This window comes from Sebastes fasciatus, chromosome 6 (assembly GCF_043250625.1).
Source record: "Sebastes fasciatus isolate fSebFas1 chromosome 6, fSebFas1.pri, whole genome shotgun sequence".
Classification (NCBI taxonomy): Eukaryota; Metazoa; Chordata; class Actinopteri; order Perciformes; family Sebastidae; genus Sebastes; species Sebastes fasciatus.
The window spans coordinates 14363446-14390348 of NC_133800.1; the positions used below are offsets into that span (position 1 = coordinate 14363446).

The following is a 26903-nucleotide window of genomic DNA, read 5'->3' on the forward strand; positions in this document are numbered from 1 at the left end:
AACAGTGAGTGGATATCGTCTGTTGATCGTTGAAAGATTAAGATAAAGTTGAAAGGCATGCATGGTGATACAGCGTTCATCAACAGCCATGAAATGAGAATGAAACTTTTGTGGCATGCAGATTTTATCACATTATGACATTTTATTGCAATGAAACAACATATTGTTTAAGTTCCTCATCTCATTCAGATTCACACATATTAAATTGTTCACTCAGTCTGTGATTGATGGCTGCAGATGTAAATCCACACAATCCAGTCCTTCAATATGAAACATCCATTGAATTAATTTGTCAACATTTAGCAAGAGAGGCGAGCTGTTTCGCTTACATTTTCACTAAAATAAATCAAAAAAGTTTCAGTGTACTGATGCCAGTGCTGTCACATTTCCTGTCCATGTCCATTGCGTGTTAAAGCAGAGCCAACTTGAAAAGGCTACGTGGACACTCTGCACTCCAAAAGATGCATCTGTTGTGATGGAAAGCTTTGGATTTACCTCGTGGTCAAAAATGCTTTCCAGCCGACAAAGATGGAAAAACAGCACCAAAGGAAGAAAAACATCTTCAATCCATTATTTCAGTAGTGGAGGAGCATCCACACATATGGGTCGTCAGCGTACAGAGGGCCCAGCACGTTGAAGCACACACCTCGGTGCTCAAGTAAAACGTCCATCTGGCTTATCAGGTCCAGACACAGATGTTCTACAAGATTCAGACAAACAGACCAGTCTTCAGCCGCTCTGGACACACCCAGTGCGTCCAACCAGACTGACCCAAAAATGTCCAGAGATTCCGGCCAGTCCTCTAGAATATTGTCCATCAACTCCATCTGGTTCATAAATCTGTTAAAGCTCAATGTAGATCAGCAGTCCATTACTAGTGACCGTGTTGCTCATATCACATTCTTGCTCTCTGTCTCTCTGTCGCTTTGCCTCCGTCTTGTTTCTGCAGTGCTGAGTTACAGAACAGATAAAACCTGGCTGCATTGGCAGGTGCTTAGTGAGGCCATCTGTCAGCCTACATTCTCACCTTAACCCCTTCAATCTCTCTCTTCCTCTCTCTCAGATTAGTGTAATAAGCCGTGTGACCATTCAGACCATAATGCCCTAATTATATCCTCAGTATTCTCTTCAATAAACATGTGTGAGTGAGATTTAGTCCCTCATTTATTGTAGAATATATATTGAACCTGTTTTTCTTAGATCATTACTCTGCTTCTGCTCTGTATTAAGCCTGGTCTTAATCTCTGTTGATCACACTTAACACTTCTTACACCTAACACATAGACAGACAGGTACATGACAGACTCATGTTCACACATACTGGGAAATACCCATACTACCATACTGTTTAGAATGTCGGAAAAAGATTTAGTATGTCCCAATGCATAGTGTGTCAAGTGCAGTATGCCACAATTACCAGGATGTCCTACTGCATGCGGTTGCATTTTGCAGCAAGCCAGCATGCTTTTCTGGCTATTCTGACCCACAATCCTCTGCACAGATATATGTGCAAGAGGGTCAAAGTTTAAGGCGCAATGTTATAATGAAGTAGTATGTCTCCATTGTATGTATACTGCATGCAACAGTACGTATTTTGTCAGGGAAGCTGCAGTACGTACTAAAAATGTGGGATTTAAAACAAAGCCATAATCTCCGTTTACCTGGCTCTGAACGTAGTGAGAAGCATCCTGTTCATCTGATCCAGCACTGTTTTTGTTGCCACTGACATTTCTTCTGTTAAAATTAACTTATCTGTTATCTGCACTGAATATAGTGATACAGTAGTAGACTAGTGTTTCTTTTATTATTATTGTTTTACAGTTTCCACCACTAGATGGAGGTAATGAATTTGTCCTTAAACATCTTCAGCATCACACACCTCAGCAAGGAAAGAAGAATCAGAGGAAGTTTGGGAAAAGATGAAGCAACATCTTAGCAATAATTAAAAAACAAAAAAATCCAATTTTAGTTTTTTAATCATTCCATATTCCATTCCATCTATAAAAATATAGCTGAAATTAAATTTCTCTCAGGGCCAGGATATAAAAATAGACAAATCTGTTGAATCTTTTTCTTTTTTTTTAAGTACAGCAGCCACATGATCCAACTAACTAAAAACAAATTGCATAACCCAATGACACCACCACACTTAGTGCTAGTATGCTGCTGCTGATTATGATTCTGGTTCTCATTATTATGATTATTATGCTCTGGACTGTGTTTGTATAATATGAGTTCATGCAGTCATGCCTCTATCAAGGCATTAGGGAGAAACAATAATCATACTTGAATACAACAAAAAGTGAATAAAAAAAACCCTACTGAGCTCAGATCGGAGACTGAAACTGATCTGTGATACAGTGAGATACTACCCATCTCCCCTTCATGCTATTGTCGTTTGTCTTTTGCTATTATCTGTCTCTTTCTTATTCTATTGTCATTAATCATTTTTATCTTTTATTTACAGATTGATGGGCCTCTTTGTCCAGTTGTTTATGATACAAAGAGGAAAGGTGTCATATTTAAATCTTTGAGAGCCTCAAGCACATCTTTAACAAAGACTCGGTCAGGTTTCTGGTCACTCCCCTTGGCAGCAAGGGGCACAGTTAATTTGGGAAACACAAACCCAGTTTATACCAAGGCCTTGTGCTATCTAAGATTCAATGCAACTACGACGGATTAGAGACAACAAACTGCCATCCAGCCTTCAGCAGTGTCACCACTCTGCAATACAAATGCTATGGTGCCTTCAAATGGGGTCGTGTTTACCATGTTCACATGAAGAGTCCATATGAACGACCCCTCTTGTGGTATTCACAACCTCATAAGTGGAAAGTTTCTGGAAACTCAGAGCTCACGAGTTGTGACGTGTTTGTTGACGTTGTCAGAAATAGCGGAGGCCATGGAAGTTATTTTTCAGTACAGTATTGTATTTCTCCGTAATTTTATAATATGTCTGAGGAAAATGTTGATATTCCCAACGACCTCATCTTTTTCCTCTGTCATTATGCCTTTGCATTTCCTGCATTATGTTACCCACTTGCTAGCTTGCTAAATTGTTAACCTCTGTGGCTTCTAGACGCCGACAGTAACGTTAATATTGCTCTTGCTTAGCAGCGGTGTTCTCACGACTTAACCACTTGAACGCCAAGCATATGTGTACACGACTTCCCATGTTGTAAACACGAGCTCACAAGTTTCATTTGAAGGCACCACTACTTACAGTTAGTAGCAAAGACACAGGGGAACCTGATTAAGGTCATTATTAACACTGCACCTGGTAAGGCAATCAGGGGCAGCAACCCTATTAACATCTAGCACTCTAACAGGTACATACTGTATATCCCAGTTATCTAGGGATATATGTACCTGTTTAACTCAGGTTATTGAAATGAAATGGTTACAAGACTATATTGTACTCCTGATAACCATGAATGATGGAGATGTAGGTCTGATGGTACACTGGAGCATGTACAGTATGTACTCCGACTAGCTGTCCTAGCATGCAACACATACCAAACATTCTCATCCGTGTGTTTGAACCCTTGAGATGATTAACCCTTGATTGTGTCTTTTCAAAGGTGTCTCTCTTTGCTATATCATGGTAAATGGTAAATTAACTTGCATTTATATAGTGCCTTTCTAGTCTTCTGACCACTCAAAGCACTTTACACTACATGTCAGCATTTCACACACACATACACTGATGGCAGAGGCTGCCATACAAGGTGCCAACCTGTCCATCAGGATCTAATCTAAATACACTACTTGGGGTTAAGTATCTCGCTCGAGGACACTTCACATCAGTGGTGTGGAATAGAGGAGATTCCTTGCTGGTGAGCAGGGGAAGTTTGTTTTTCCTGTGTGGTAAACTCAGTCTGCTATTGTTACTGTGTCTAGACTTCCTCTGTCTCTTCCGCTGCCTTTACTCGTTCTCTATCTCCTCAGAGTTCAACCCGAGCTGTTCTTATCCATGTGTCTATAGCATCTCCTCTTCCCCACCGCCATCACTCCCCCTCCTTCTCCACATCCAGCCACGACGAGCCACTGGGACGACGTCCAGTGTGGCCTTATTCAGATCAGTGAGAAACAGTGTGTGAACAGCCTCGTCTCCCATCGTGCCCATTGAACAACGGCTACGGTCGCGCTGAGACCCCTGGGTTTGAAGTCTGTAACATTTGATCCATGGGAAACCCTCGTGCACAATGATGCCGGTGAACAAAGTGGCCCCAGTTCTGTGTGTCCCCAGAGGGCCACTGTAGACTGCAGATCCTATAACCTGTCCTGGATACATCACTCCCCTGGGATGGGGCCACTCCCATCTGACACCACTAGGCCCGGTAGAGCAGACTCGGCGAGCTGGAGCTGCACACACTCTGTGATGCTGAGATTGTAGGTACGGCCTGTGTGTATTTGTGTATAAAATGTGCGTGTGTGTGTGTATGAGAGAGGGAAAGTTTGTGTCTTTAAAAGCCTATAGTAGGAAGCCGATTATCATATACTGTAGTTAAAAGCAGTTGATGAGGTGATGAGATTAAAACCATCAGCTTCATTTTCTTCACTTTCCAGCACAAGAAAAGTGCCTAAACATCTCTCTCCAAATGTTTATGTAATTTGATGATGGCAGCAAAAGGCAATCACTATTTCCTTTTTTGAGAGACGCTGAAACAAACAAAAGTACAGAAGTGTTTTAGTAGTAGTTGTAGTATTATATGTCTGTCATGATCTGATTCTCCCTTTACAGTCAATCCCATTAGAGCATGTGATACCAATAAAGACACATGGCTCCTATAGCCAACAATGAATGAACAGATCGTCACATCAGGATGGAAAAAACAGAAACCCATTTTGTTCCACATTCCTCCATGTAATCTATTTAACAGAACTGAGACCAGCCTTCTAACTGAAGTATTTGAGGCGCTGCGGTCTCTTTAATTCAGATTCTTATGCAAGAGCAGAGAAGTGGTTTGATCCATGATAGGATGGTTAAAGAAGGAAGATGACGCAGTAAAACTTGTGAGAAACTGTTTTATTTCAGAACAGAAAGACAGAAAAACAAACGTGTCACATGTATAATCTTTATGATCTATAACAAAGGCATCAAGGAGGATATTGCATTGATTTACTTTCATTCCTTGGAGACTAACTTTAACCATAACCACATGCCTAACCCTAACCCTAACTCTGCCATAACCAAAAACCAAGTGTTACATTCCCCTCCGTTTAAGGTCCAGGGGATGGAGGGAGTAACAAAATAGATTTGTAAACCCAGGAATGGAGCCGCAAAACATTTGAGCATTGTGATGAAGGTAACACAGTTTATAGTCTAAGTATATAGTGTATAAGTCTAATGCAGTGAGGGCCAAAGAGCAAATATACTACGGAGTATTAGGGCCACATTGAGGAAAAAAACATCTGAGATTTACAGAATAAAGTCATAATATTACGAGCATAAAGTCATATCTTTACGAGAAAAAAAGAAAATAGCACGTAAAATTACTACTTTATAATATTATGGCTTTATTCTCGTAATACTGCGACTTTCTTTTCTCGTAAACTTCTGACCTTATTATCATATTACGACTTTTTTTCTCGTAAACCTACGACTTTATTCTCGTAATATTATAATTTTATTCTCATAATATTATGACTTTATTATCGTAATATTATGACTTTATTCTCCCAATATTATGACTTTATTCTCGTAATATTATGACCTTATTCACGAAATATTATGACTTTACTCTCTTAATATTATGACTTTATTCTCCTAATATTCCGACTTTGTTCTCGTAATATTCCGACTTTATTCTCGAAATATTACGACTTTATTCTCGAAATATTATCGAAATATTATGACTTTATTCTCAAAATATTATGACTTTATTCTAGTAATATTCTGACTTTTTTCTCGTAATATTACGACTTTATTCTCATAATATTATGACTTTTTTCTCGTAATATTACGACTTTATTCTCGTAATATTATGACTTTATTCTTGTAATATTATGACTTTATTCTCGTAATATTATGACTTTATTCTTGTAATATTATGACTTTATTCTCGTAATATTATGACTTTATTCTCGTAATATTATGACTTTATTCTCGAAATCTCAGATCTATTTTTTTTCCCTCAATGTGGCCCCAATACTCCGTCGTATCATAGACCTACAACCATGATACATACAAATTAAAATGTAAACAAAACACAGTTATTCATTTCCATTTTTAAAAATCCACAGGGAGCCACTGGAGAGGAGCTAAAGAGCCTCATGTTGTGGTAACGTCCGTGGCTTAGCTTGACAGTAGAACGGCCCTCACCCGCAGACAACGCTACCGTTACCCCGTTAACCAAGGTAACCAGCCGCCTGTCAATCACTCGCGAATTACAACCAAACTAAGCAGCGCTGATCAAATATGAATCAATATTCTGTTACTGTAATGCCTATTTCTCTCCTCAAATGTTTTCAGAATCATCTTGTAGTGTACTGTTTAGCTGTAAAATGAGAAACTTTGTGACCCGGCAGCCATGTTGAGATCTGTTGAGGAAATACCAAGCACCGCCCACCAGCCGGAGCTGATGCAGCATTACGGACCTTGTCTCTGGTACTCTTGCCTGTATCTGTTGTAATAGGTATCAGACATTCTACTCTGATACTATCCTTACCACAAATGAAACAGTCTCTCTGTATATTGAAAGATGTTGTATCTTAGTCTTCTTGATGCGACTGGTTTGGACAGGCTTTCCCTTTTGTCAGATGCTGTTCACTGATGTTAGTCCTTGTGGGAACTAACAGCTTGTCCACAAATGGGAGATGGGTACCCATGATGATTCAAATTTTTGTCCCCACAATGTGATTAACAAAAGTATACACAGTCCAGAGGCGACACATTTTCTTCTCAGCATCCTTGGCAATGTGCCCCATTCACCTGTTTCTCTGTTGTTTCTGTGCGTTTTACTGCAGGATGCCTGATTCTCTTTTCCTTTCTTCGATTTACAAGTCCTGCTCTTCAGCTGACCCAATCAGCTGATCCCTTGCTTTGCAAAGGGACAGCAGGACAAAGGAGGCTGTTGTCTGTTGTTGCTTGTTGGGATAGCTGTGCGACGGATGCCATGTGGGTCGCTGCGGTGAGGAACGGTGGGGTGCCAATGATTTAAAGCTTTCCAGATGAACTGAGGTTTAGTGATGGGAGAGCCAGGAACTGGCCTATCAGTGTTGTTGTCACACACACACACACACACACACACACACACACACACACACAATATTCAGGGATGAATTTGCAATATTATTTCTGGAAATGGTCCGGATTTGTTGGAAATGATTATGAAAGAAATGTTGGCCTGAAGGCTGGGGTGAAGCATTAACATATTCAACTTCAGTTATTTCAGACAGACAGACCAATGTCCTCTCACCAGATAATACAGAAAGAGTGAAGTTTCACGTGATTTCTTTTACCGCATCTTACAGAAATTAAAAAAAGACAAATATTCTTTACTCTTTACTGAAGAAATAATAACTGACACTGGTGCAGAATAGAGAGCTGTGATGTCAGTAACTAACCTGTCCACCCGATGCCCTTGGACTTTGTCACCAATCCTGGTCACCTGACTCCCACATCCACCTGCACACCTGTTCACATTCCCAGATCATGGTTCAATTATTGATTATTCTGCCGCCAGTGTTTTGACCTGCTGCGTGTCTGGCTTCTCAATTGAGCATTACTAAAGTGTTTTTTTCCAACCAGTTCTGGCTCAGTGTCTACATTTGGGTCCACAATGCCAGTACAAACTGGCAGAACGTGGTCCCAGCAGGTCCAGCAGATTTGAAGGCATTCAGGGCCTTCAAATCTGCTGCCAAAACACCTCCAGTATCTGTCAGCTGCTGTCTGAATTGGCAGAGAACTTTACCAACCAAAGACTTTACCAGAACTTCATCACTGCAGCGTCCCCCTTCGTCCTCCAGATCATGCTCTGCCATCTCACGTGTCTCACATGCTTACCTGAGACGTCCAAGGCCTATTGAAAGAGGCTGGGTCACGCATCAAGAACGCATCATATCTTTGGGTGACCACACATGCGCAGTAAAATCTGGTCTGCACTCGCCAAAAATTGAGCCAATCGCAACGCACGACCGCAGTTTCAGTTACACTGTGCATGTGTTAGACCCCATACCTCAAGACCCGTATCCGCCCGTGTCCCAGCCTCCTTCAATAGGCCTTGGAGACGTCCTACTACCTCCCTGAAGCAGCCTAGCAGTTGGCCAACTAGCTCTCTGTCTGTTCCCCTGCTGGCTAGGGTTGGGTCTGGAAGTGTCCAGCCTACACTGGAGCTGGCTAGTCTGCCACCTGGCTTTCCTGCCCCTGCCCCCCTACTGAGGTCTCCTTCTTCTCCGCTGTTCCCTCCCCAGGCCACATGCCTGAGCTGTCTCCATTGTCCAGGCCTCCCATGTCTTTGGTTCTTCCGTCTTTTCTACCTGATATCTGATACCTATGTTTTGACCTGCTGGTTCAGTGAAGTCCTTTTTCTTCCACCAGTTCTGCCTCAGTGTCGGTATTTGAGTCCTCAATCGTATTGCCTAGTACACACATCCGTGACATCACCGCTAACTTCAACCTCAATAATAAACACCTCTCTGACAGTGTCAACAAAACCTTGAACATTATAATCTTCCTAAATGTAGACTTTGTGGCAGATCTGTTGCATTGGATTGCATTCAGCTGTACAGCTGTACGTATAAAGTGGCTAGGGAGTGTACATTATCCTAATCAATATATAAGCTATTTATAATTTCAGGATTTTCCAGATTTCACCATACCAACAGTATTCTTGCTACATGAGCAGCATCAAATATTACATCTTTTATCCTCTAATACAGTTTTTTTTCAATTTCTAACACACTAAACAGACACATGAAGCACAATTATTGAAACTGACACTCAGAGAGCAAAACCTCTGCTCAAAATTGGGTATTTAAACATTTTTGTACAGTTTAGAATGAGGTGTTTAATTTTGCAAAAGATCTGAGGTGTTTTGCTACTTGGGTGTGTGGTTGTTTCAATTGTGTATAGTGTTTTGGCAAAATGAACTCTGTCTTCAAAATCGTGCTTAAGCAATCGTAAAAAAAACTCTACTGAGATCATCATAGATCAAATCCAACTCTAATAGTGAGTTGTCAGATTGGGCCAACATAGATGTCCAACCTCTCTTCAGCTAATGTCCTAACAGTAGTGATGTAGTGGGATTTGCAGCCACTGACAATGATAGCCAGTCTAATGAGCCGGTGACTCAGTCCGAACTCCTCAGACTGAAGTGTTGAGAGAAGCTGTTCAGTGTCTGTGAGTCCTTGGGGATGACGGAGGAAGACCGTAGTATCACAGTACATATTCTCTCTCCCTGCAATTCAGACGATAATTGCCCGTTTGTTCAAAGCTAATGATGGTTATCCAAGCTTCTCGACGATTTCACCGACGACTCAGTGCTGTTCTTTGTTGCTCCATTATATTATGAATAATGATTACAGTCTGGAAGTATTTGCTCTCTAATTGCAAACATCTTGATCTGCAGCATGTGTGCGCGCACTTGTTTGCCAGTTAAACTGCTGGTTTAAATTTAACACCATTATACATTTTAGACCAAAAACTACTTTTAAATCTGACTTTTTTTTCTTCTTTTTTTTTACTTACTTACTCAGTTTCAGTGTAATTTTGCCAACATGTGGTTCAATCAGCAGTAGGATGCAGTGGACCGTAGCACTGCATCCACTACTGTTAAATTTTAGGCATTGGGTCTGTAGAGATCAAGGTAGCAAAAAATATTTTTTAAATTATTTTTCCAAAGAGACTGGCACATTTACTAACAATAATCCACAGAGCTTTTGAACACTTTCATTGAGAACTTCCTTATATCAAACCAACTACACAAAGGGAAGGGCAGTCCACAACAATATCTGTGGATTATTGTGAGTAACTGTGCCATTATATAAAAGATATTGCTGCTGAATTGAAATATTTGGCGCTTTGAATGACTCAAACCAAATGCCATAGTTCCACTGATCTGCAGCTCTGATCTCCACATGTCAGCAAATCCTGGATGAAATTCTGGACGAGAGGAAAAATGTTTCATTGCCTTTGTGAGTGAACTTTCCTTACACTCGTGCAAATATTCAGATGCATGCCAGTCAGAGGTTATATCATTTTACTGAGGTCACATGAAGCAGGATGTTGTGTGTGTGTGTGTGTGCAGACTGACGGATGAAACGTTTCACAACATGTCTGCCAAACATGGATTCCCTTGGTATGAGTCAGAAAGGATGGCTTCAGCTCTACCTCTTTCATTTACTCTCTCCCCCACTTTTTTCCCACAACATTCACCCACATTCACTCACACACACACACACACACACACACACACACACACACACACATATTTTCGAAATTTTCCGTATACACAACCTCAGCGTTCATCACGTCACACATGCCAAACTGTGAATTCCTGATTTTTGCTGCCAAACTAAACTCCATTGCATCAGCCTGCTTATGTTTGGATCCTCCTCAGTGGAAGTATTTTGCTTCCTAACCACTGCGGCTCCTATCTCAAATCTTGAGTAGTCATTACGTTTAAATGGCAGCTAACTGTCTAAATACTGTCAGTTTACCTAAAGAAATCCAGATTTAAAACATGCGTCACTGTTTGCATAGATTGTGTGTTTCAAAGCCAGACGTTGCAGAGCACCAGTTGTACCACTGGCACTTGGTAAACATTTACCCGCTCTGTTTAGCTTAGCCAACTAAAAACTCCTCCGCGTTTCAGAGAAAAAAGACGACCTTTGTCTGGTATAGACGTTTAATGAACCAAAATGCAGAAAAAGAAGACAGATTGACTGATGAGTGTGTCCGTTGGAGATGTGCCAAAATAAATGGCTAATCCACTTCCATATTTTTCTTTTGATGGACGGAGGACTTTTATTTCTCTGTTGACTCCCTCGCCACAGGAATCTCCAATCAGGCTGAACTGATCAAGCGTGAAAAACCATTTGAAAGGACGGCTGAGGGGGACAGAAGAAAACAAGAAGGTCCTTTCTCTTTTTCCTGCTTAGAAAGCTCATTATTCCTCAAGCTCCCCTCTGTCTGTACCCCCCTCCTCCTCTAAATTACTTCACTTTTTTAGTTCCCGCCTCACCTCCCCACAAGCCCACACTGTGTGAGTGACTAACCCTAGTTTTTCTTCTACTATAGCACCGCCTCCATCCGCTCACTGGCTCTTTTATTCCCTCATCCACCGCCTTTCCTTTCTCCTCCTCCCCTCTCCTCTTTTTCTCCTCTTTCTCTTCATTGCTGGTTGCTCACACCAACCAGCTCACAGCCAAAGAGCTCCTCTGTCCCTCCTCTCACACTGACCGGGCTTTAAACCAGAACTATCCCCCTGAAAAAACTGAGATTACCAGAGGAATTTATTGCACAAGTTTAAAGGTACAGAAACAACTTCTATTTTAGCATTTTACCATTTGACCAGTAGCTGTATATGTGTGTGTGTGTGTGTGTGTGTGTGTGTGTGTGGGGGTTTGTTTGTGTGTGAGACTGTGAATCAGTGTCAATATATAACCACATGTCTGTTGTAGTTACTCGAGCGTATGTTTGAGGAAGTCTGCATGCCTTCATAGTTGTGGGTGTGACACGTGTTCATTTCATTGACAGAGGAGTTCAAGTATTTTATGTTTTATGATGCATTTTTTATAATGCATTTTTGGGGGGTTGCATAATTATTACTTTATCCACTTTGTATGTGCTGTATATTGTATATTGAGGTTTTAAGTGACAGTTCCTATACAGCGTAGCAAAGCAATGATACACAGCACAACTCAAAAAAAAATGGTAAAGTTACAAACCTGTATTATCTGACTGAGCTAAAAGTGTGACTTTGTCTATCTTTCATCACTTGTTTTTTGTGCTCAAATATCTAACGCTAACTCTCACGATATGTCCTTCCCTTTCCATCAGGACACTCGTAAAGCCAAAGGAGAGGTGTGACAGAGAGGAAGAAGAGCAACAGGTTTCATTCGGCAGCACCTTTAAGGTGTCCTCATCACAGTAGAATTGGAGGTCAAGTTCCTACACGTTAATAACAGATCTGAAGACTCCAACGGCAGCTATGACTCAGAGCAACGGGGAGAACCCGCAGAGGACCCGGAGCGGTCTCCAACAGATCCGGGCCGGGATCCAGTCCCGATCACTGCTGGCCAAGAAGAGAGTGGAGAACATCAGAAAGGATGATGTGAAAGGATTCTTCCTCAGAAATGCCTTTGTGATCTTTACCGTTGCTGCTGTCATTATTGGTAAGTGGGAACGTAAGACACTAGTGCACTCTATTGGTGATTCAGTTGATTTAAAAATGGAGATTATTGGGGAAGACTTTGTTTGGTCCTCTCCTCTCTTTACCCCTCCTCTATTCAAGCATGTAGAAGAAGGCAGCAAGTTTTCTACCTTACCCCCAACCATCCATCAATCTGGTGTGACTAACACCGCTGTAGCAGGACAGAAGAAGGAAAAGAATAGAAACAAACTCACCAGATGAGAGAATAGAGGGACCTCAGATGAACTTAGCAGACAGGCCTTTATCTGACCCCGCAGCTGACCCTTGACCTCTTGCCATTAACCTTTGGATCTGCCTCGGTAGGAAGTGAGCCAGGCCCACCCACTGCTGCACATCTGCAGCCCTGATTGAATTACACCATGCCATGACAAACACATTTGACCTGAGGATATTGTTCACTTCAGGCTGCTGGGTCAGCCACCTGGGCCCTGTTGGTGGATTAGTGCTGCAGGGGATGAACTGCTGGTTGAGACAATAGACTTCACTGAGATGGAAGAAAACAACTTCTGCAAAACATTTTCACCAGAAAAATTTGTTGGAAAAATGACCACAGTGGAAGTGACAGTCAGCAATTACTAATGCTTACTGTGCACATCATTGCACGATACATAATGATCATGTACTCACATGCTTTGAAAAGTGTAGCTCCACCTCTCCTGCGTCATTATTAAATTTGCACTTTTTATTAAAGTCCACTGTATTTTATTTGTGAAAATGTGAGCAAGCAGGTGTTCAGGTGTTATTTTGTCACTCTAAAACTTAAATGCATTATTATGGTATTGATATCCATTCATAAAAATGCTACATTTTGCTGTGATATGATTATATCCAGGGCTGCACAGTGATGCAGTGGTTAGCACTGTCACCTCACAGCAAGAGGGTCGCAGGTTCGAATCTGGCTTGGGGCCCTTCTGTGTGGAGTTTGCATGTTAATGTGGGTTTTCTCCGGTTTCCTCTTACAGTCCAAAGACATGCAGGTTAGGTTAATTGTTGACTCTGAATTGCCCGAAGGTGTAAATGGTTGTCTGTCTCTATGTGTCAGCCATGCCATGGTCTAGCGGCCTGTCCAGGGTGTACCCCGCCTTCGCCCAATGTCAGCTGAGGTCCGGCTCCAGCCCCCCCGTGACCCAGAATAGGATAAGCAGTTACAGATAATGGATGGATGTATGATAATATCCAACTACAAGTGTCAAATCTGGGACTCTCTTATGGTCTAGTCGTGTAAATGTTGTGAAATGTCCTGATAAAGTCTTGACTTTTCTTCCACATCTGATCCTCATTGCAGGCATCATCCTGGGATTTTCCCTGCGGCCTTACAAGATGTCTTACCGGCAGGTGAAGTTCTTCTCTTTCCCTGGAGAGCTGCTGATGAGGATGCTTCAGATGCTGGTGCTGCCCCTGCTGGTTTCCAGCCTCATCACAGGTACGAACAACATCAGGCCATTTTTGTGCCATCAGGACATTTCCGACCAGAGTTTTTATTCATTTAATTAGTTAATTTGACCTCTTGCTCTTCTATTCTTTTGTACGGTCACACAGAAAGACTTGAGACAGAGATGGTATTCTTGCTTTTTGAATCTGTTTATTTTCAGTTACTGATAAACAAACTGAAATATTTCTCATGCATGTGAATCTGATAGAAATTATTTACTAATTGCATCAATAATGTTGACAAAATAAATGATGCACACACCCAAGGCTTACACAAAAGCATTCCCTTGTGGTTGTAACATCATTATACGGTGAAACGCGTTGGCTATTTTTAGTTCAAATGTACCCCAGATATCTAAAATAAGCACACATAACTTCGACAGTTACAGTTCAAGCCTGTGTGACACTGTTTTGTTCTAAATATATATCAAACAACTTAGTCACCACACACAGCTCTCAACTGCATCTTCTAATACCAGACAAATCCTGACGTTTTCTTTTACCTGCACATCTGCAACATGTCTGCTCAGCATGGCTCCACGGCTTCAACCACTGTAGAAATAGCCCCCCACCAGACAAAACCCCATCGCCTTCAACTACTGTGTCCCCTAACACTGTCTCTACTAGCTTGAAGTGAAGCACAACTTCAGTTTGCACATATGGAAAAAGTAGGCCCACACTCCGACTTTGTTTATATGAGATTTTTGTTAAATGTTTTGCAGGTAGCATGTGTTTTCTATGTATAGAGTTCATGGCAGTGATATTACTGTTTGTTTGTTTTGTGGCTCTTCTGACGTACATGTATTTCATGAGTGGCAGAGTGAGCCAGCTGTTTGTTCACTCGACGCTGTTTGTTGGTTTTGGGCCCAGTGGGGGATGGGTTAGGATGACCTCATGAGCCAGATAAAGAGAGATAATATTTTGAACTGGTTTCTATCACATGCTTGACCCATATTGTAATGGTCTTAATCTTGATACAACATTACCAAAGCGATCCCAACTTTATTGTGTTTTCATTGAATAAGCAATTCAGAATCTGTGGGCTGGATTACTTTGTGGTTTCAGAACATCTTGTAACTGCTGCAGCTCACTTGTATTTGGGCCGCTGTTGAAAAAAACCCACAAACATATGACAACTTTTCAGTCCTAATCCAGGTATGTAGTGAGTTCATTCGTCACTGTTGACATGGTTCATAAACCCAGTCAGACACGCAGGGATGTTTTCTTCCAGGGGCAAAGGCCTGTTGGTTTGAGCAGAGCCTCCACTTGTTGTGGAAACAAAGGTGTAGATAGAGTCGTGTTAACACGTGACTTTCCAAAAACACTGGTCAGCAGCACTGGCTGGCGAAGGTAGGCGGGACATACTGAGACCACATGTCCAGTCCTTGAGCAGCGATTGACAGAGCGAGAGGCCCGTCTCCTGAAGGGATGACAGTGACACGCTGTCCGATAATAACCTGCTTTGTGCTGCTGCAGCGGGGCGTGACATCAGCATCCTCTGACATCATGTCACATGACAGCAACTACAACATGTGGAAACCAACAAAGAGTGCTGTTTTGTAGACAAGTCATCCACCACACGGCTCCTTTCTCATGATGTCTGTGTGTGTGTGCACATGTGCACTTATTAGAAGCAATGTTATCTGATTTAAAGTTGTCATTAGAGTAGAAACAGTCAACTATTATAATACTACAAATAACACACTGTACTTTTACTTTGGTTTGGGTCTAGAAAAGCGCTTTACAAATAAATGTAATTTATTATTATTACAAACTGAATGCAAATGAACTCCTACATGATTTATTGCAGCACTATAAATAATTTTACAACTCTCATGGAGATACTATCAGCCAACTGTTGGAAATTTAGTAGATTGAGTTCAGAGGTCACAGCAACAACAGCAACAACAACTGATGCTGTGAAAAGTAACTGTTTCACCAAAACACACACACATACACACACACATAAACATATACACACACACACACTGCCACTATAATGAAGGAATTTTGATTTTCAAAACAGTAAAACAGGAGAATCAATAGATTATTAGATTATTAGATTTCCTTTACTCACACAGGAAGAAAGTTACTACATACTTTTTGAACACCTGCAACCCAGCTGTAGATCTCAAGTTTACGAAAACTCCCACCGTTTTTCAGATTTCTGCTGAAACTATGACCTCAGTTGAAAAGTAATATGAGAGGTCTTAGGTTACTTTAGAGGATAACAGCTTCTCTTGATCTTGAAGAGTGTTTTGACCCACTTTAGCTGCATGTTTATCTGTGGTTCTATCTCCATAGCATACTGTAGGCTGGATTCACCAACTTCTCTATAAGAAACAATGTCCCACAGCATCAATGTAATTAAGTTTTATTTCTAGAGCAGTGATTGCTTTAAATATGACTTGGACGCGACTTTGAGAGTAACATATTTTAGAGAATAAGAACATGCAGAGCTCACCTCCTATGACTTCTGCAAACGCGAGGCTCCTGTGTAAACTGACTGTCACACCCCTAAAAGGCTGAATTGTGCCTCTATGTGAAATGGTTTGCCTCTGAATTCTGATCCCTTGTAAAAGTACGGTTGAATTGGGACTCAGAGAGTTTGAGTCCAGAGGGGCCCTGCAAGGTAGAAGGTAGTGGACAGACAGGAAGAGAGAAACAAGGATCAAGGATTATGAGAGACTTCAAACAAACCACTCAACTTGTGATTGCCACAAAATCCATATTGTCTTCAGGCATTTCATTACCAGAGCTAGGAGTCCACCACAGAGTCTTAATAAAGCCAAGAAGGGGGCTGGACAGGGAGAGAGGGTTTGGGCAGTAAAAAGAGGAAAAAGAGGATGATTACAGAGGAGGTCGCTGGAAGGGGAGTGTGAATGTAGGCGGGGGAGGGAGTCAATGGGAAGACCAGGACAAGAATGGAGAGGATGATGAAGACGGTGTTAAATACCTGGACAGATTCTTTGTGACTTTGTTAAATACAGGCCGCAACATAAAGGTAGAAAATAAATAATGAAGAAGTTGTAAAAACTGTCCAATAAATGTCAACTCATGGATTGAAAATTTTACTTAAAGCTTCAGTCAGCTGTTCAGTATAGTATCGTATAAGATTTGAAAAAAATTGAGAGGCTGTAACAAATTAAAATTGATTATTAAGTCTATTCAGCTCCATAGACTGACGTGTTGCGATATCATCTGACTGCAGGCCTTCAGTTAAAGTCTTGCTAGAACTGTGGAGTCAGTCTTTACCCAGCTCAGCATCAGTGGATGTTAACTGCCCTCTGGTCAGACCTCTTGCAGTCGCTATGTCCTGCGTTTCAACTTCCCCCCGTGGGCCTATACTTTTGTGTTTGATGAACATTCCCCAGAAACAAAGTCATTCTCCCCGCTCTCCTTCAATCTTCTTTTGAAAGGATGGAATTGGTGAGGCTGCGTCCGTTGTTGCCTGGACAACAGGCTGGGGATCATTGTGTGCGTGCGGGCACTGACTAAGTCAACAAGTTTTCCCAGGGCTGTCAGAAAAGGAATAGGAGGAGAGTGGGAGGAAAAGGGTGGCAGTGAAAGGATTGCAGCAATAAGATCAGCGAGCAAGAAAAGGAGAAGAGGCAGGGAGGCAAAGATGGGGGTGGGGTGGGAGAGGAGGAAGAGCAGGGGAGGGGTGCTAGGGGGCACCCTGAAACAAGAGGTGGGGATGGAGGGGAGGTAGGGAGAGGAGGAGGAGGTGAAGAATTTGGGGAGAAGAGAATGAGGGAGGGAAGGATGAGGAGGGGACGAAGAGGATCAAAAAGAGTTGGATAAAAGGCTAAGTCCTGGGTATGTTGAGACAAGAGGAGCAGAGAGGGGGCAGTAGGTACACACACGCACACACACACACACACACACACACACACACACACACACACACACACATACAAACAGTGTCAAAGTGCCACATAACACATACATCTCCCATCACACAAAGCCTGCTTTGCCTTGTACAGCTCTGAATGAAGATAATGGCCATTATAGGACCTGACACTTTGAAAATACAACACCATCGTCATCTCTATTGAGGCAGCTTGTCTGTTTTCAAATCCAGTTCTCTGAATATTGAATACTCATTAAATATTTCTGTTTACCACCGTTTCCCTGAAAAATCTGTTTAATGCTATTAGAACTGCGGGGGACAGTTTAGACTCCAGCCTCTGTGACGCCGTCAAACTACTCTCTGGCTCGTATAAAACTTTAGTTTTTCTTCACTGAGAACCAGCTTTGTGAAAACTATTTCTCATGCAATCTGAAATGGTTTTGTGGCTTTTTAGCATGCCTGTAAAATAAAACTCACCACATATTTTAGGTTGTGTATAATTGCTGCCTTCCTTGCAGGAATGATAAACAGGGAGCAAAGTATTTCTGTGTGATTAGGGCTGTCAGGATATCAGATTTTCACTACACGATTATTGTGGCCAAAAGAATTCACAATAACGATATTATCGCGATACCTATAGAAAAATTGAAAAAAAAAAAACTTTGTTTACTGTGTGTTTTTTTCTCTTTTTTGGCAAATGACTTACACAAAAAATACAAGTAGAGTGAGTTGGAGAGAGAGTCTGTAACCAAAAGCGTGACTCAAGAGGCGCTGGATTATTTACACAATATTATATGTGTATTATTAACATGATATCAATATTTCATTTTCTAACATCACGTTTAACGCCAGTACCGGTACAGCATATCACGACACCCCTATTTGTAACTCGATCATCAGCTGTTTCTTCTGAATCATGCTGCAACACATTTTTTTCTGCATAAAACAGCGCTGTGTTTGTATTTTCAGTCAGACTGTTGCTCCGTCTGCTCTCTGTGTTCACAGCAAACTAATGTCACAGTTGGGGACATACAGCGCTGTAATTTGAATGATGCCAATCTACTCTACTGTGGGGTGAAACCTTTAACACATCTAGCAAAAGCACAAAATCACAATTTGAAAACATAATCTCTGGCATGTTATCAAATAATTTCTCCCAGCTGCAGCTATATAATTAAAATATATGATCTGTATATGTTGAATATATAGTATGTAAACAGATTTTGTGTATTAGATCTGCCCCTGGGTGCTGTACAGTAGGTGTTGCTTTCCCACCAGTAAAGGTCAGAGTCAGATTGTGTTTCCTGCTGCTCTTTGTTGTCACAGATAGTTAGTCAGATAATCCAGATGGGTGTATTCCACCTATAATTACAGCATCTTTTCCCAGGCTAACTGTATGCTCATAGGGACACAAGTAAGTGACACATCTATGCAAACTGTAAGGTCACAGAGCAGCATGACTAAAGATGATAGAGATGTTTTTATCATGTATAGAAAGAAACAATAACAAAGATGCAGTACTTTTTATTAACTTGATTTTTAGATTAATGCAATCTATTTGAAAGTCACTCTCTTGATGCAACTATATGTAGGTAACATTTGATTTTTGGTTATTTTATTTAAGTGCTTGTGACTGAAAGCTAGTTGTGTCTAATTGTGAAGCAAGTGAATGAATGAAACTAGAGAAACTCTTTGGAGGATAAACCCTTTTGTACTGATATAGATTGATTTAGATTACTGTTTCCCAACCTGCGGGTCCCAACCCCTACTAGGGGTCGCCAATGCATCATGGGGGGTCGCCAAGCCTTTTTGATTTTAAGGAGTGTAAGACAACTTTTAACAAAAATATACAGATGGCCTATATCTCAGCATTTCAGTCATTTCTGTGAAGAAAACTAAATGAAATTGTTATTTTTAATGTTTGGATTATTGATTAAGATATAAACAGGATAAGAGCACGGTGAAGACCAAACAACCAAAGATCTAATAGAACAATGGCCAAGCGTCAGGGAGAAGAAAACACTGAATTTGTCAGAAAAGAAGACGCCTGTGAAGTATCTATGATTGTTAAGAATGAAAAAAATACATAATACAGACAGAATTGTATTAAAAGTTGCAACAAATAACAGGATTACACATCTCTGATGCAATATTAACAAGAAATAATCTGCTCAATTCATCCAAATTGTTCATTTTACACAAACTTCCTGCAGTTATTGCAATCACTATTTGGGTTAATTGTACAGTTTGTCAGTTGTTCTGTTCTGAATGTGTCACTTAGTCAGGGGTCTTCTATCCAATGATAGAAAAGGGGTACCCTTAAGGAAAAAGGTTGAGAACCAATGATTTAGAATGATATGTCCTTTTCAGGTATGGCCGCTCTGGACGGTCGTGCTTCTGGTAAAATGGGTATGAGGGCCGTGATCTACTACACCACCACCACCGTCATCGCTGTGTTCATCGGTATCGTCATGGTGCTCGTCATTCACCCTGGAAAAGGATCAAAGGATGAGTTCACCAATAAGCAGCAGATAGAGCAGATCAGCCCCGCTGATGCCTTCCTGGACCTCATCAGGTACTTACACACTCACACATGTATGCACCTTGAACAACCAAACACACTCACCAGAGCAATCCAGTACACTGATTCTGACCCAAATATTTTATATATCATAAGTCTGTTTTTTAGCAATGTGCATTTGTAATTGGTAAGTAATTACCTAACCAAAATGTACCTCTTTTATTGTGTTTTCTAGAAACATGTTTCCTCCTAACCTTGTGGAGGCGTGCACCAAACAGGTAACTCTCCCACCACATCCTCTCTCTTTCTTCATTCTACAGTTACATGACATGTTTTATTCCTTAATTGTCTCATTTTAGCAGATGTGCCTGAGTGAGTGCACATTTTGCGTTGTTTAAAGCCTCTGCAGTACTTTAATTTTGTATGTTCATATTGCCATTTGCATCCCTGTGGACTTTTAACTATTTACTGGGAATTAAATTCCTCAGCAGTTAAAGGGGACCTATTATGTGCTTTTTCCCTTTCCTTTAGTGAGTTATATAGTTTGTGTGCATGTAAAAGGTTCGCAAAGTTACAAAGCCCAAAGTCCAAGCCAAAGGGAGTTACTCTCCCCTACAGGAACACTGCTCCTGAACTGCCTGAAACGCCTTCATTGAAGTCCGGCCTTTTCTTCCATAACGTAGTTTGGAACGCCTTCAAACAAAGCTAGTTAGAGCGGAGCTGGAGCGAAGTCCAAAGAGTTTGGTTCAGATGACCAATCACAACAGTGTGACCAACAGAGGGGGTCAGGGGGGGCAGTGTTTTTTTAACATTAAAGCATGTAAACATGTTCTATTAGAAACCCAAAATACAAGTATGAACCTGAAAATAAGCATAATAGGTCCTCTTTAAATCTAAAATTGCCATCCATATTAAAAACACATCAGATGCCCAGCTGCCAATGTTTACACCTGACACGCCGAACCCTTGTATCTGTGCCACTTTCACTTCCTTATTCCAACCCATTTTAGGCAGTTGGGATTGTGACATTTTGTGTACCAGTCGGTAATATAGGAAGTTGAAAGCACAAACAAAATAACTGCATTCTGATTCATTTGTTCACTTTAGTGTAAAGAATTGAAATTTAACATGTTACCCTGCAAAATCTTCGAATGTTGTAGGCACATTTTCTTCATATTCAACAAGCTACATCTACTTGCTATATCTTCCATGACCCTGAATCTCAAATATTACTAAATAAGTATTTATAAAAGTGTTATTATAAGAAAATGTTTATATGACCCAGGATTTTTTATTTATTTTATTTAACCCGTCTTTTCTCCAGTTCAAGACGCAGTATGCCAAGCGAGTAGTCCATATGAAGATGACAGTGAATGACACTATATTCACAGTCAACGGTAGCCAGGAGATAACCAGGGAGGAGATGATCCCAGTGCCGGGATCGGTTAATGGAGTCAACGCTCTCGGCCTGGTGATGTTCTCCATCTGCTTCGGCCTAATCATCAGCAGCATGAAGGAACAGGGGCAGCCACTAAAGGACTTCTTCGACTGTCTCAATGAAGCCATCATGAAGCTGGTCGCCATAATCATGTGGTAAGTACCAAAAGGGATGGAGTTAATGTAGAATGAAGTGTTGGATCTGAACTCACAATAACACTCATCGACCCTCAGGTACGCCCCTATCGGTATCCTGTTCCTGATTGCTGGTAAGATCGTGGAGATGGATGACATCACATCCATGGGTGGCCAGCTGGGGATGTACACAGTGACAGTCATTTGCGGCCTGTCCGTCCACGCCTTCTTTGTCCTGCCGACGCTCTACTTCGTCATCACCAGGAAGAACCCCTTTGTTTTCATCGCTGGGCTGTTGCAGGCACTCATCACTGCCCTGGGAACTTCCTCAAGGTATGTGACTGGGTTAAGTGTTATATATCAAAATCTCATAGACTGATAAGATAGGTCAATGTAGAATGTATTGTCATTCTCTCATACACAATACTCAGTGTACAGGGGGATGAAATGGCATTGCTTCACTGCTAGAAAAACAGTTAAGACACAAAAAAAAGAAACAGGCACAAAAGATAAGTTAGCTAAGCCATGTGAATAGATGATAAAAACCTAATAGTGGGTGTAGCAGGCTCCTATTGACCCACATCTAGGTGCTTATAGGGACCAATAACATCTGTCTAATAGCCTGACAACAGTCTAATCGGCTGTTAAATTATAGCTGACTTTCAGGGAGTGGTTTTAGACTTTGGTCTACAGTCAGTCTCCATGAATGCTACAGATGATGAGCGTTGAGACGCATGATTCAGCAACTTTAACTTCTAATTTCTAACAGACTGGGTTAATTTTTCCTCTGTCTCTGTTTGTTTCACCCTCTCTCTCTCTCTCTCTCTCTCTCTCTCCCTCTATCCCCTCTCAGTTCTGCAACGTTGCCCATCACTTTTAAATGCCTGGAGGAAAACAACAAGGTGGACAAGCGCGTGACCCGCTTCGTGCTACCTGTCGGCGCCACTATAAACATGGATGGCACAGCTCTATATGAAGCCCTGGCTGCTATCTTTATCGCCCAGGTCAATGATTATGACCTTAACTTTGGACAGATTCTCACCATCAGGTATGTGATAATACTTTAAATGTGAAATGTATAGGATTTGGCAGCATCTAGTGGTGTGGTTGCAGATTGCAACTGAGTAACTCTCCCGCTCACTCCTTCCTTTCCAAGACTGCGGTAATGTGAGTGCAAAAACGTGGTAACACTGTTCGCCTCGCTCAGAGGCCATCCTTACTATAATAACACTACTTTAGGAGCAGTGGAAGTCAGACGGCGGCTGGCAGTACCACGGTTTTGCACTCTGTGGCTCACGTTAACGCAGTTTCACAAGCGTGTCGGAGAACTACGGTGACCTTCGGGTAACTTAAAAATGTGAAAGGCTCTCTTTAGACCCAGCGTTTGGTTTGTCCATTCTGGGCTAATGTAGAAACATGGTGGACTCCGTGAAGAGGACCTGCTCCCTCTGTATATATGAAGGACTCATTCTAAGATAACGAAAACACAACGACTCTTAGTTTCAGGTGATTATACACTAATGAAAACAGTTATGAATATTATATTCCATTTGTGCTAATAGATCCCCCTGAAATGATACACACTGTTCCTTTAAACATTCATCAATAATGTCGTTCATTCAGTAATTTAAAATGACCCAGAAGGATTTGATTCAGTAAACCTCGCCTGCTCTGAGAGTTGAATCAGTTTTGGATGAAAAATACTCCATAAAATATTCTGCTTAACCCAAGTGAAACATCTCCAAGCCTCAAAACCACAGGTTGCAGCTTTATAAGTAACTTTCCACCAGTTGCACAGCATTAATGTTTTTTAGACAATTCAAATTTCTCTCCATCTGCCTTTTTCCCCATCAGCATCACAGCCACAGCAGCCAGTATCGGAGCAGCTGGAATCCCTCAAGCAGGACTGGTCACCATGATTATAGTGCTAACGTCTGTAGGCCTGCCCACTGATGACATCTCACTCATCATTGCAGTTGATTGGTTCCTGTAAGTATTGGCTATATGAAATCTTAGGAAACTATTCACTTAAAATGTGAAAGTCAACAAAAAAAAACATGATCTAGATATTTCCTCAAGTAGCGCCAGCTCTCTGTAGGACTACAAACTGGAAAATGTTGGATTTATGGAGGAAGGAAGAGGGTTAAATCATGAGGAAATATAGTTGTAATGTAATAGTAAAAGTATAGTGTGGTAGGAATTCAATTAGGCTCCGCCCAGGGGGATTTAAGGGGTTACAAGGGATCAACTTAGTGTGCTGTACACTCCTGAGTTGACGGCTTCCAGAGACACTCCCTTCACATTCCTTGTCCATCCATCTGGTTTGTATTGAGTCAGCGTCCAATCCCAGTGCAAAGCCCAACTTCCTCCTATCTACTGGCTGTTTTTCATGTGGTTTGAAAATTGCCTGGAGCAAATAAAAGTATGTTTACCAGTGATTCTTTTATGTACACACATTTATAGACACTCCATGTGGATTTAATTTCCAATGTCTTCAATGAAATTGTTTAATATTCATTGTCGTCTTTAGTGTTTTTATGGCGGCTGTTGTTCTGTCTTGTCTTATCCTGTCTTTTTTGTCTTATATTGTTTAGTCTTGTCTTGTCTTGTTTCATCTTGTCATGTCTTGTTTTCTCTCTGCCTCTTGTCCTCACCTGTCCTCTGTCTTTCCTCAGGGACCGATTGCGCACCGTCACCAACGTCCTTGGAGACTCCATTGGTGCAGGTATAGTGGAACACCTGTCTCGCCACGAGTTGCAGAAGAAGGACCCCGAGGTGGGCAACTCAGTGGTGGAGGAGGCGGACAAGAAGCCGTACCAGCTCATCTGCCAGGAGAACGAGTTTGACAACGAGAGGCCTGCTGACAGCGAGACCAAGATGTAGATTTTTCTCCGAGGTTGCGTACATTCTTAGGAAAACCATTGCGCTGCATTGAACCACGTTCTCAAACAAAGCTCTTCTTAATGTGCAAACCTTCCTCTCACAAGATTGGAGGGTTCAAATTAAATTGATCTACAGCTAGAATATATTTCAGCCAAGATGAGTTCCACTAATGTGTGAGGTCTAGTGTGGGCTTTCCTGACACACTTGAAATGGTTCACTGTTGCATTGTTTTTCTAAGGGTTTAAGAGTACTATGTGTATTTGCCATAGGGTGGCAGCTGTTTACTATTAAGAATGAACTACTCTAGAGCCTGGTGGCCTGCATGCCATATCAAAACTCCTCTCAGAACTGTGATGACTAATCTCCCCCACTAGAGGTCAGCGTTGCTTTGAGTCTTAACACCACAGCAGACTACAGCCCAAACTTGCACAGACTTTTTCTGACTTTAAAGTTGTTGCTTTTGTTTTGTTTGAGCCGTGTTGTATGTGAAAAATGTAAGTGAAATCTCTCTTGAGATTGATGTGAAAAGTGTTGGATATCATGCACATACACTGGGGTGACAGGGCCGACTTCTTTGGGGGAAAAGGGCTGCTAATTTACAAACTTCTGTACAGACACTAGTGGCTTTATTTTCTATAATTTGGTGTACAGACTTCAACAGAGTGAGTGAATGATGTAATTTACCCTAAGGCACACATACCTTTGTCCTGTAAACGTCCAAACCAGGAAGTCCTATTTGAAGTTGTCAGAATATCTTGTCTTTCCAGCCTTTATGTTACAAACCAATCATTACAATCACTAAGACTGATGAACCAAAATCCCTCAGCCATGTTTTTATCAGAATATTTGCTGAGAATTTGAAATGTAATCAAATCAGAATTTTTAAGCCATTATATTTCAACCAAAAAAGCACCAAAAATACTTTCCAAATTTCTGTAGTTTAATTAAATCTTACCCAAACAAATCGCTAACCCGCACACAATAATACAGTAATGATTTTATTTCTGATAAATTCTCATGGTGATTGGGCCCTCTAACATGGACATGGAACTAAAAATGATTTGATTGAAACATTCACATGTCAGTATGAAATATTAGTTTTTTTGTTAAATTAGTAAAATGATAGTCAGTAGGTTGGATATATAATTTTTCAATTGACTATTCTTAATTCAGCTTACTTTAGATAATACAATCGAATGTTTATTTCATTTGATTTAATATGAATGCCTGTCGTTTATTTTAGCTAGCTTTAGCTAATTCAGTATACAGAACAAATGTAACATAGACGTTGCTTTGTATAGAGGATTCTTCTGAATATACTGTATTTGTATAGAGAAATGTAGATAAATGTGTACATTAATTGTAGATTTAAATTGTAAAAGGTTACTTGAGGATTGCGTATGTAAAGATGTTGTAACCATGCTCTCTCTATCAAACCTAATGACCAAACTAACAATCCCTCTAGTTCCTTGTGCAAATGCACAACTGGCTGATTTGAAGGACCAAATGTTTTCCTTTAAACACTTGAGGAAATGGAATAGTTCCTTTGTTTACAGTTGCTGGTGTTTCTCTTGAAATGACTGTTTCTCTCATGAATTCACATGTGACTGAACAATAGCTGTAGTTTTATCTTGCATGGATTTTTTATGAATAAAAAAGATGAAATCAGTGGTTGAGTATTTATCATTTTATCTGAAAGCTCTGTGAATTCTAAGCTAAGCCTCTAAGATAGATATGTGTTGATGGGTAGATGTCTTTAAATGTTTTAAATCCTCATTTGACATCCTCCTGCCTCCATATTCTTCATGTTTACATTCTATTTATAATTTGTCATCCTGATTGTCTATACTGTCATTTTTGGTCTATTCTGTACACCAGAACTCTATTGCCTGTCTGCTGGGGTGGATTAATGCACAGGCTGACCTAGGCTGCAGCCTAGGGGCCTCAATGTTTGCAAGGGCCCCAGATTGGCCAGATTATTTTTAATTATTTAAACGTACTTCAGAGAAAAAATAATGTTACCCCTACTGGCCCATAGGAAACATTAAAAAAAACTAAGTAGCTGATGGGGTAGAAGTGGCCCACATCTACCCAATCAGACCTTATGAACCTGGCCCCATAATGTGACCATGTTCATAAGGTCAATTTGGTTTTCAAATAATACGTCACTGCTGGACAGAATAGCGGTAAAATGAAAATATGATCACGAAGCACAAAAATGAAAAGCACAACGTCTGAGAGAACACCATGACCAAGATCTACTAAA

General features: G+C 41.0%; 1 protein-coding gene across 1 annotated transcript; it reads left to right on the forward strand.

Annotated features, from left to right (window-relative positions):
* Positions 1–11336: 11336 nt before the first annotated feature.
* On the forward strand, positions 11337–26305 carry slc1a3a (solute carrier family 1 member 3a). The gene is made up of 10 exons (XM_074637810.1): positions 11337–11476; positions 12005–12339; positions 13663–13800; positions 20032–20236; positions 20418–20460; positions 21507–21775; positions 21854–22087; positions 22608–22802; positions 23609–23743; positions 24430–26305. The coding sequence occupies exons 2-10, from the start codon at positions 12156–12158 to the stop codon at positions 24635–24637; spliced, it is 1611 nt and encodes a 536-aa protein (XP_074493911.1). The 5' UTR covers positions 11337–11476; positions 12005–12155; the 3' UTR covers positions 24638–26305.
* The last annotated feature ends 598 nt before the right edge of the window (positions 26306–26903 follow it).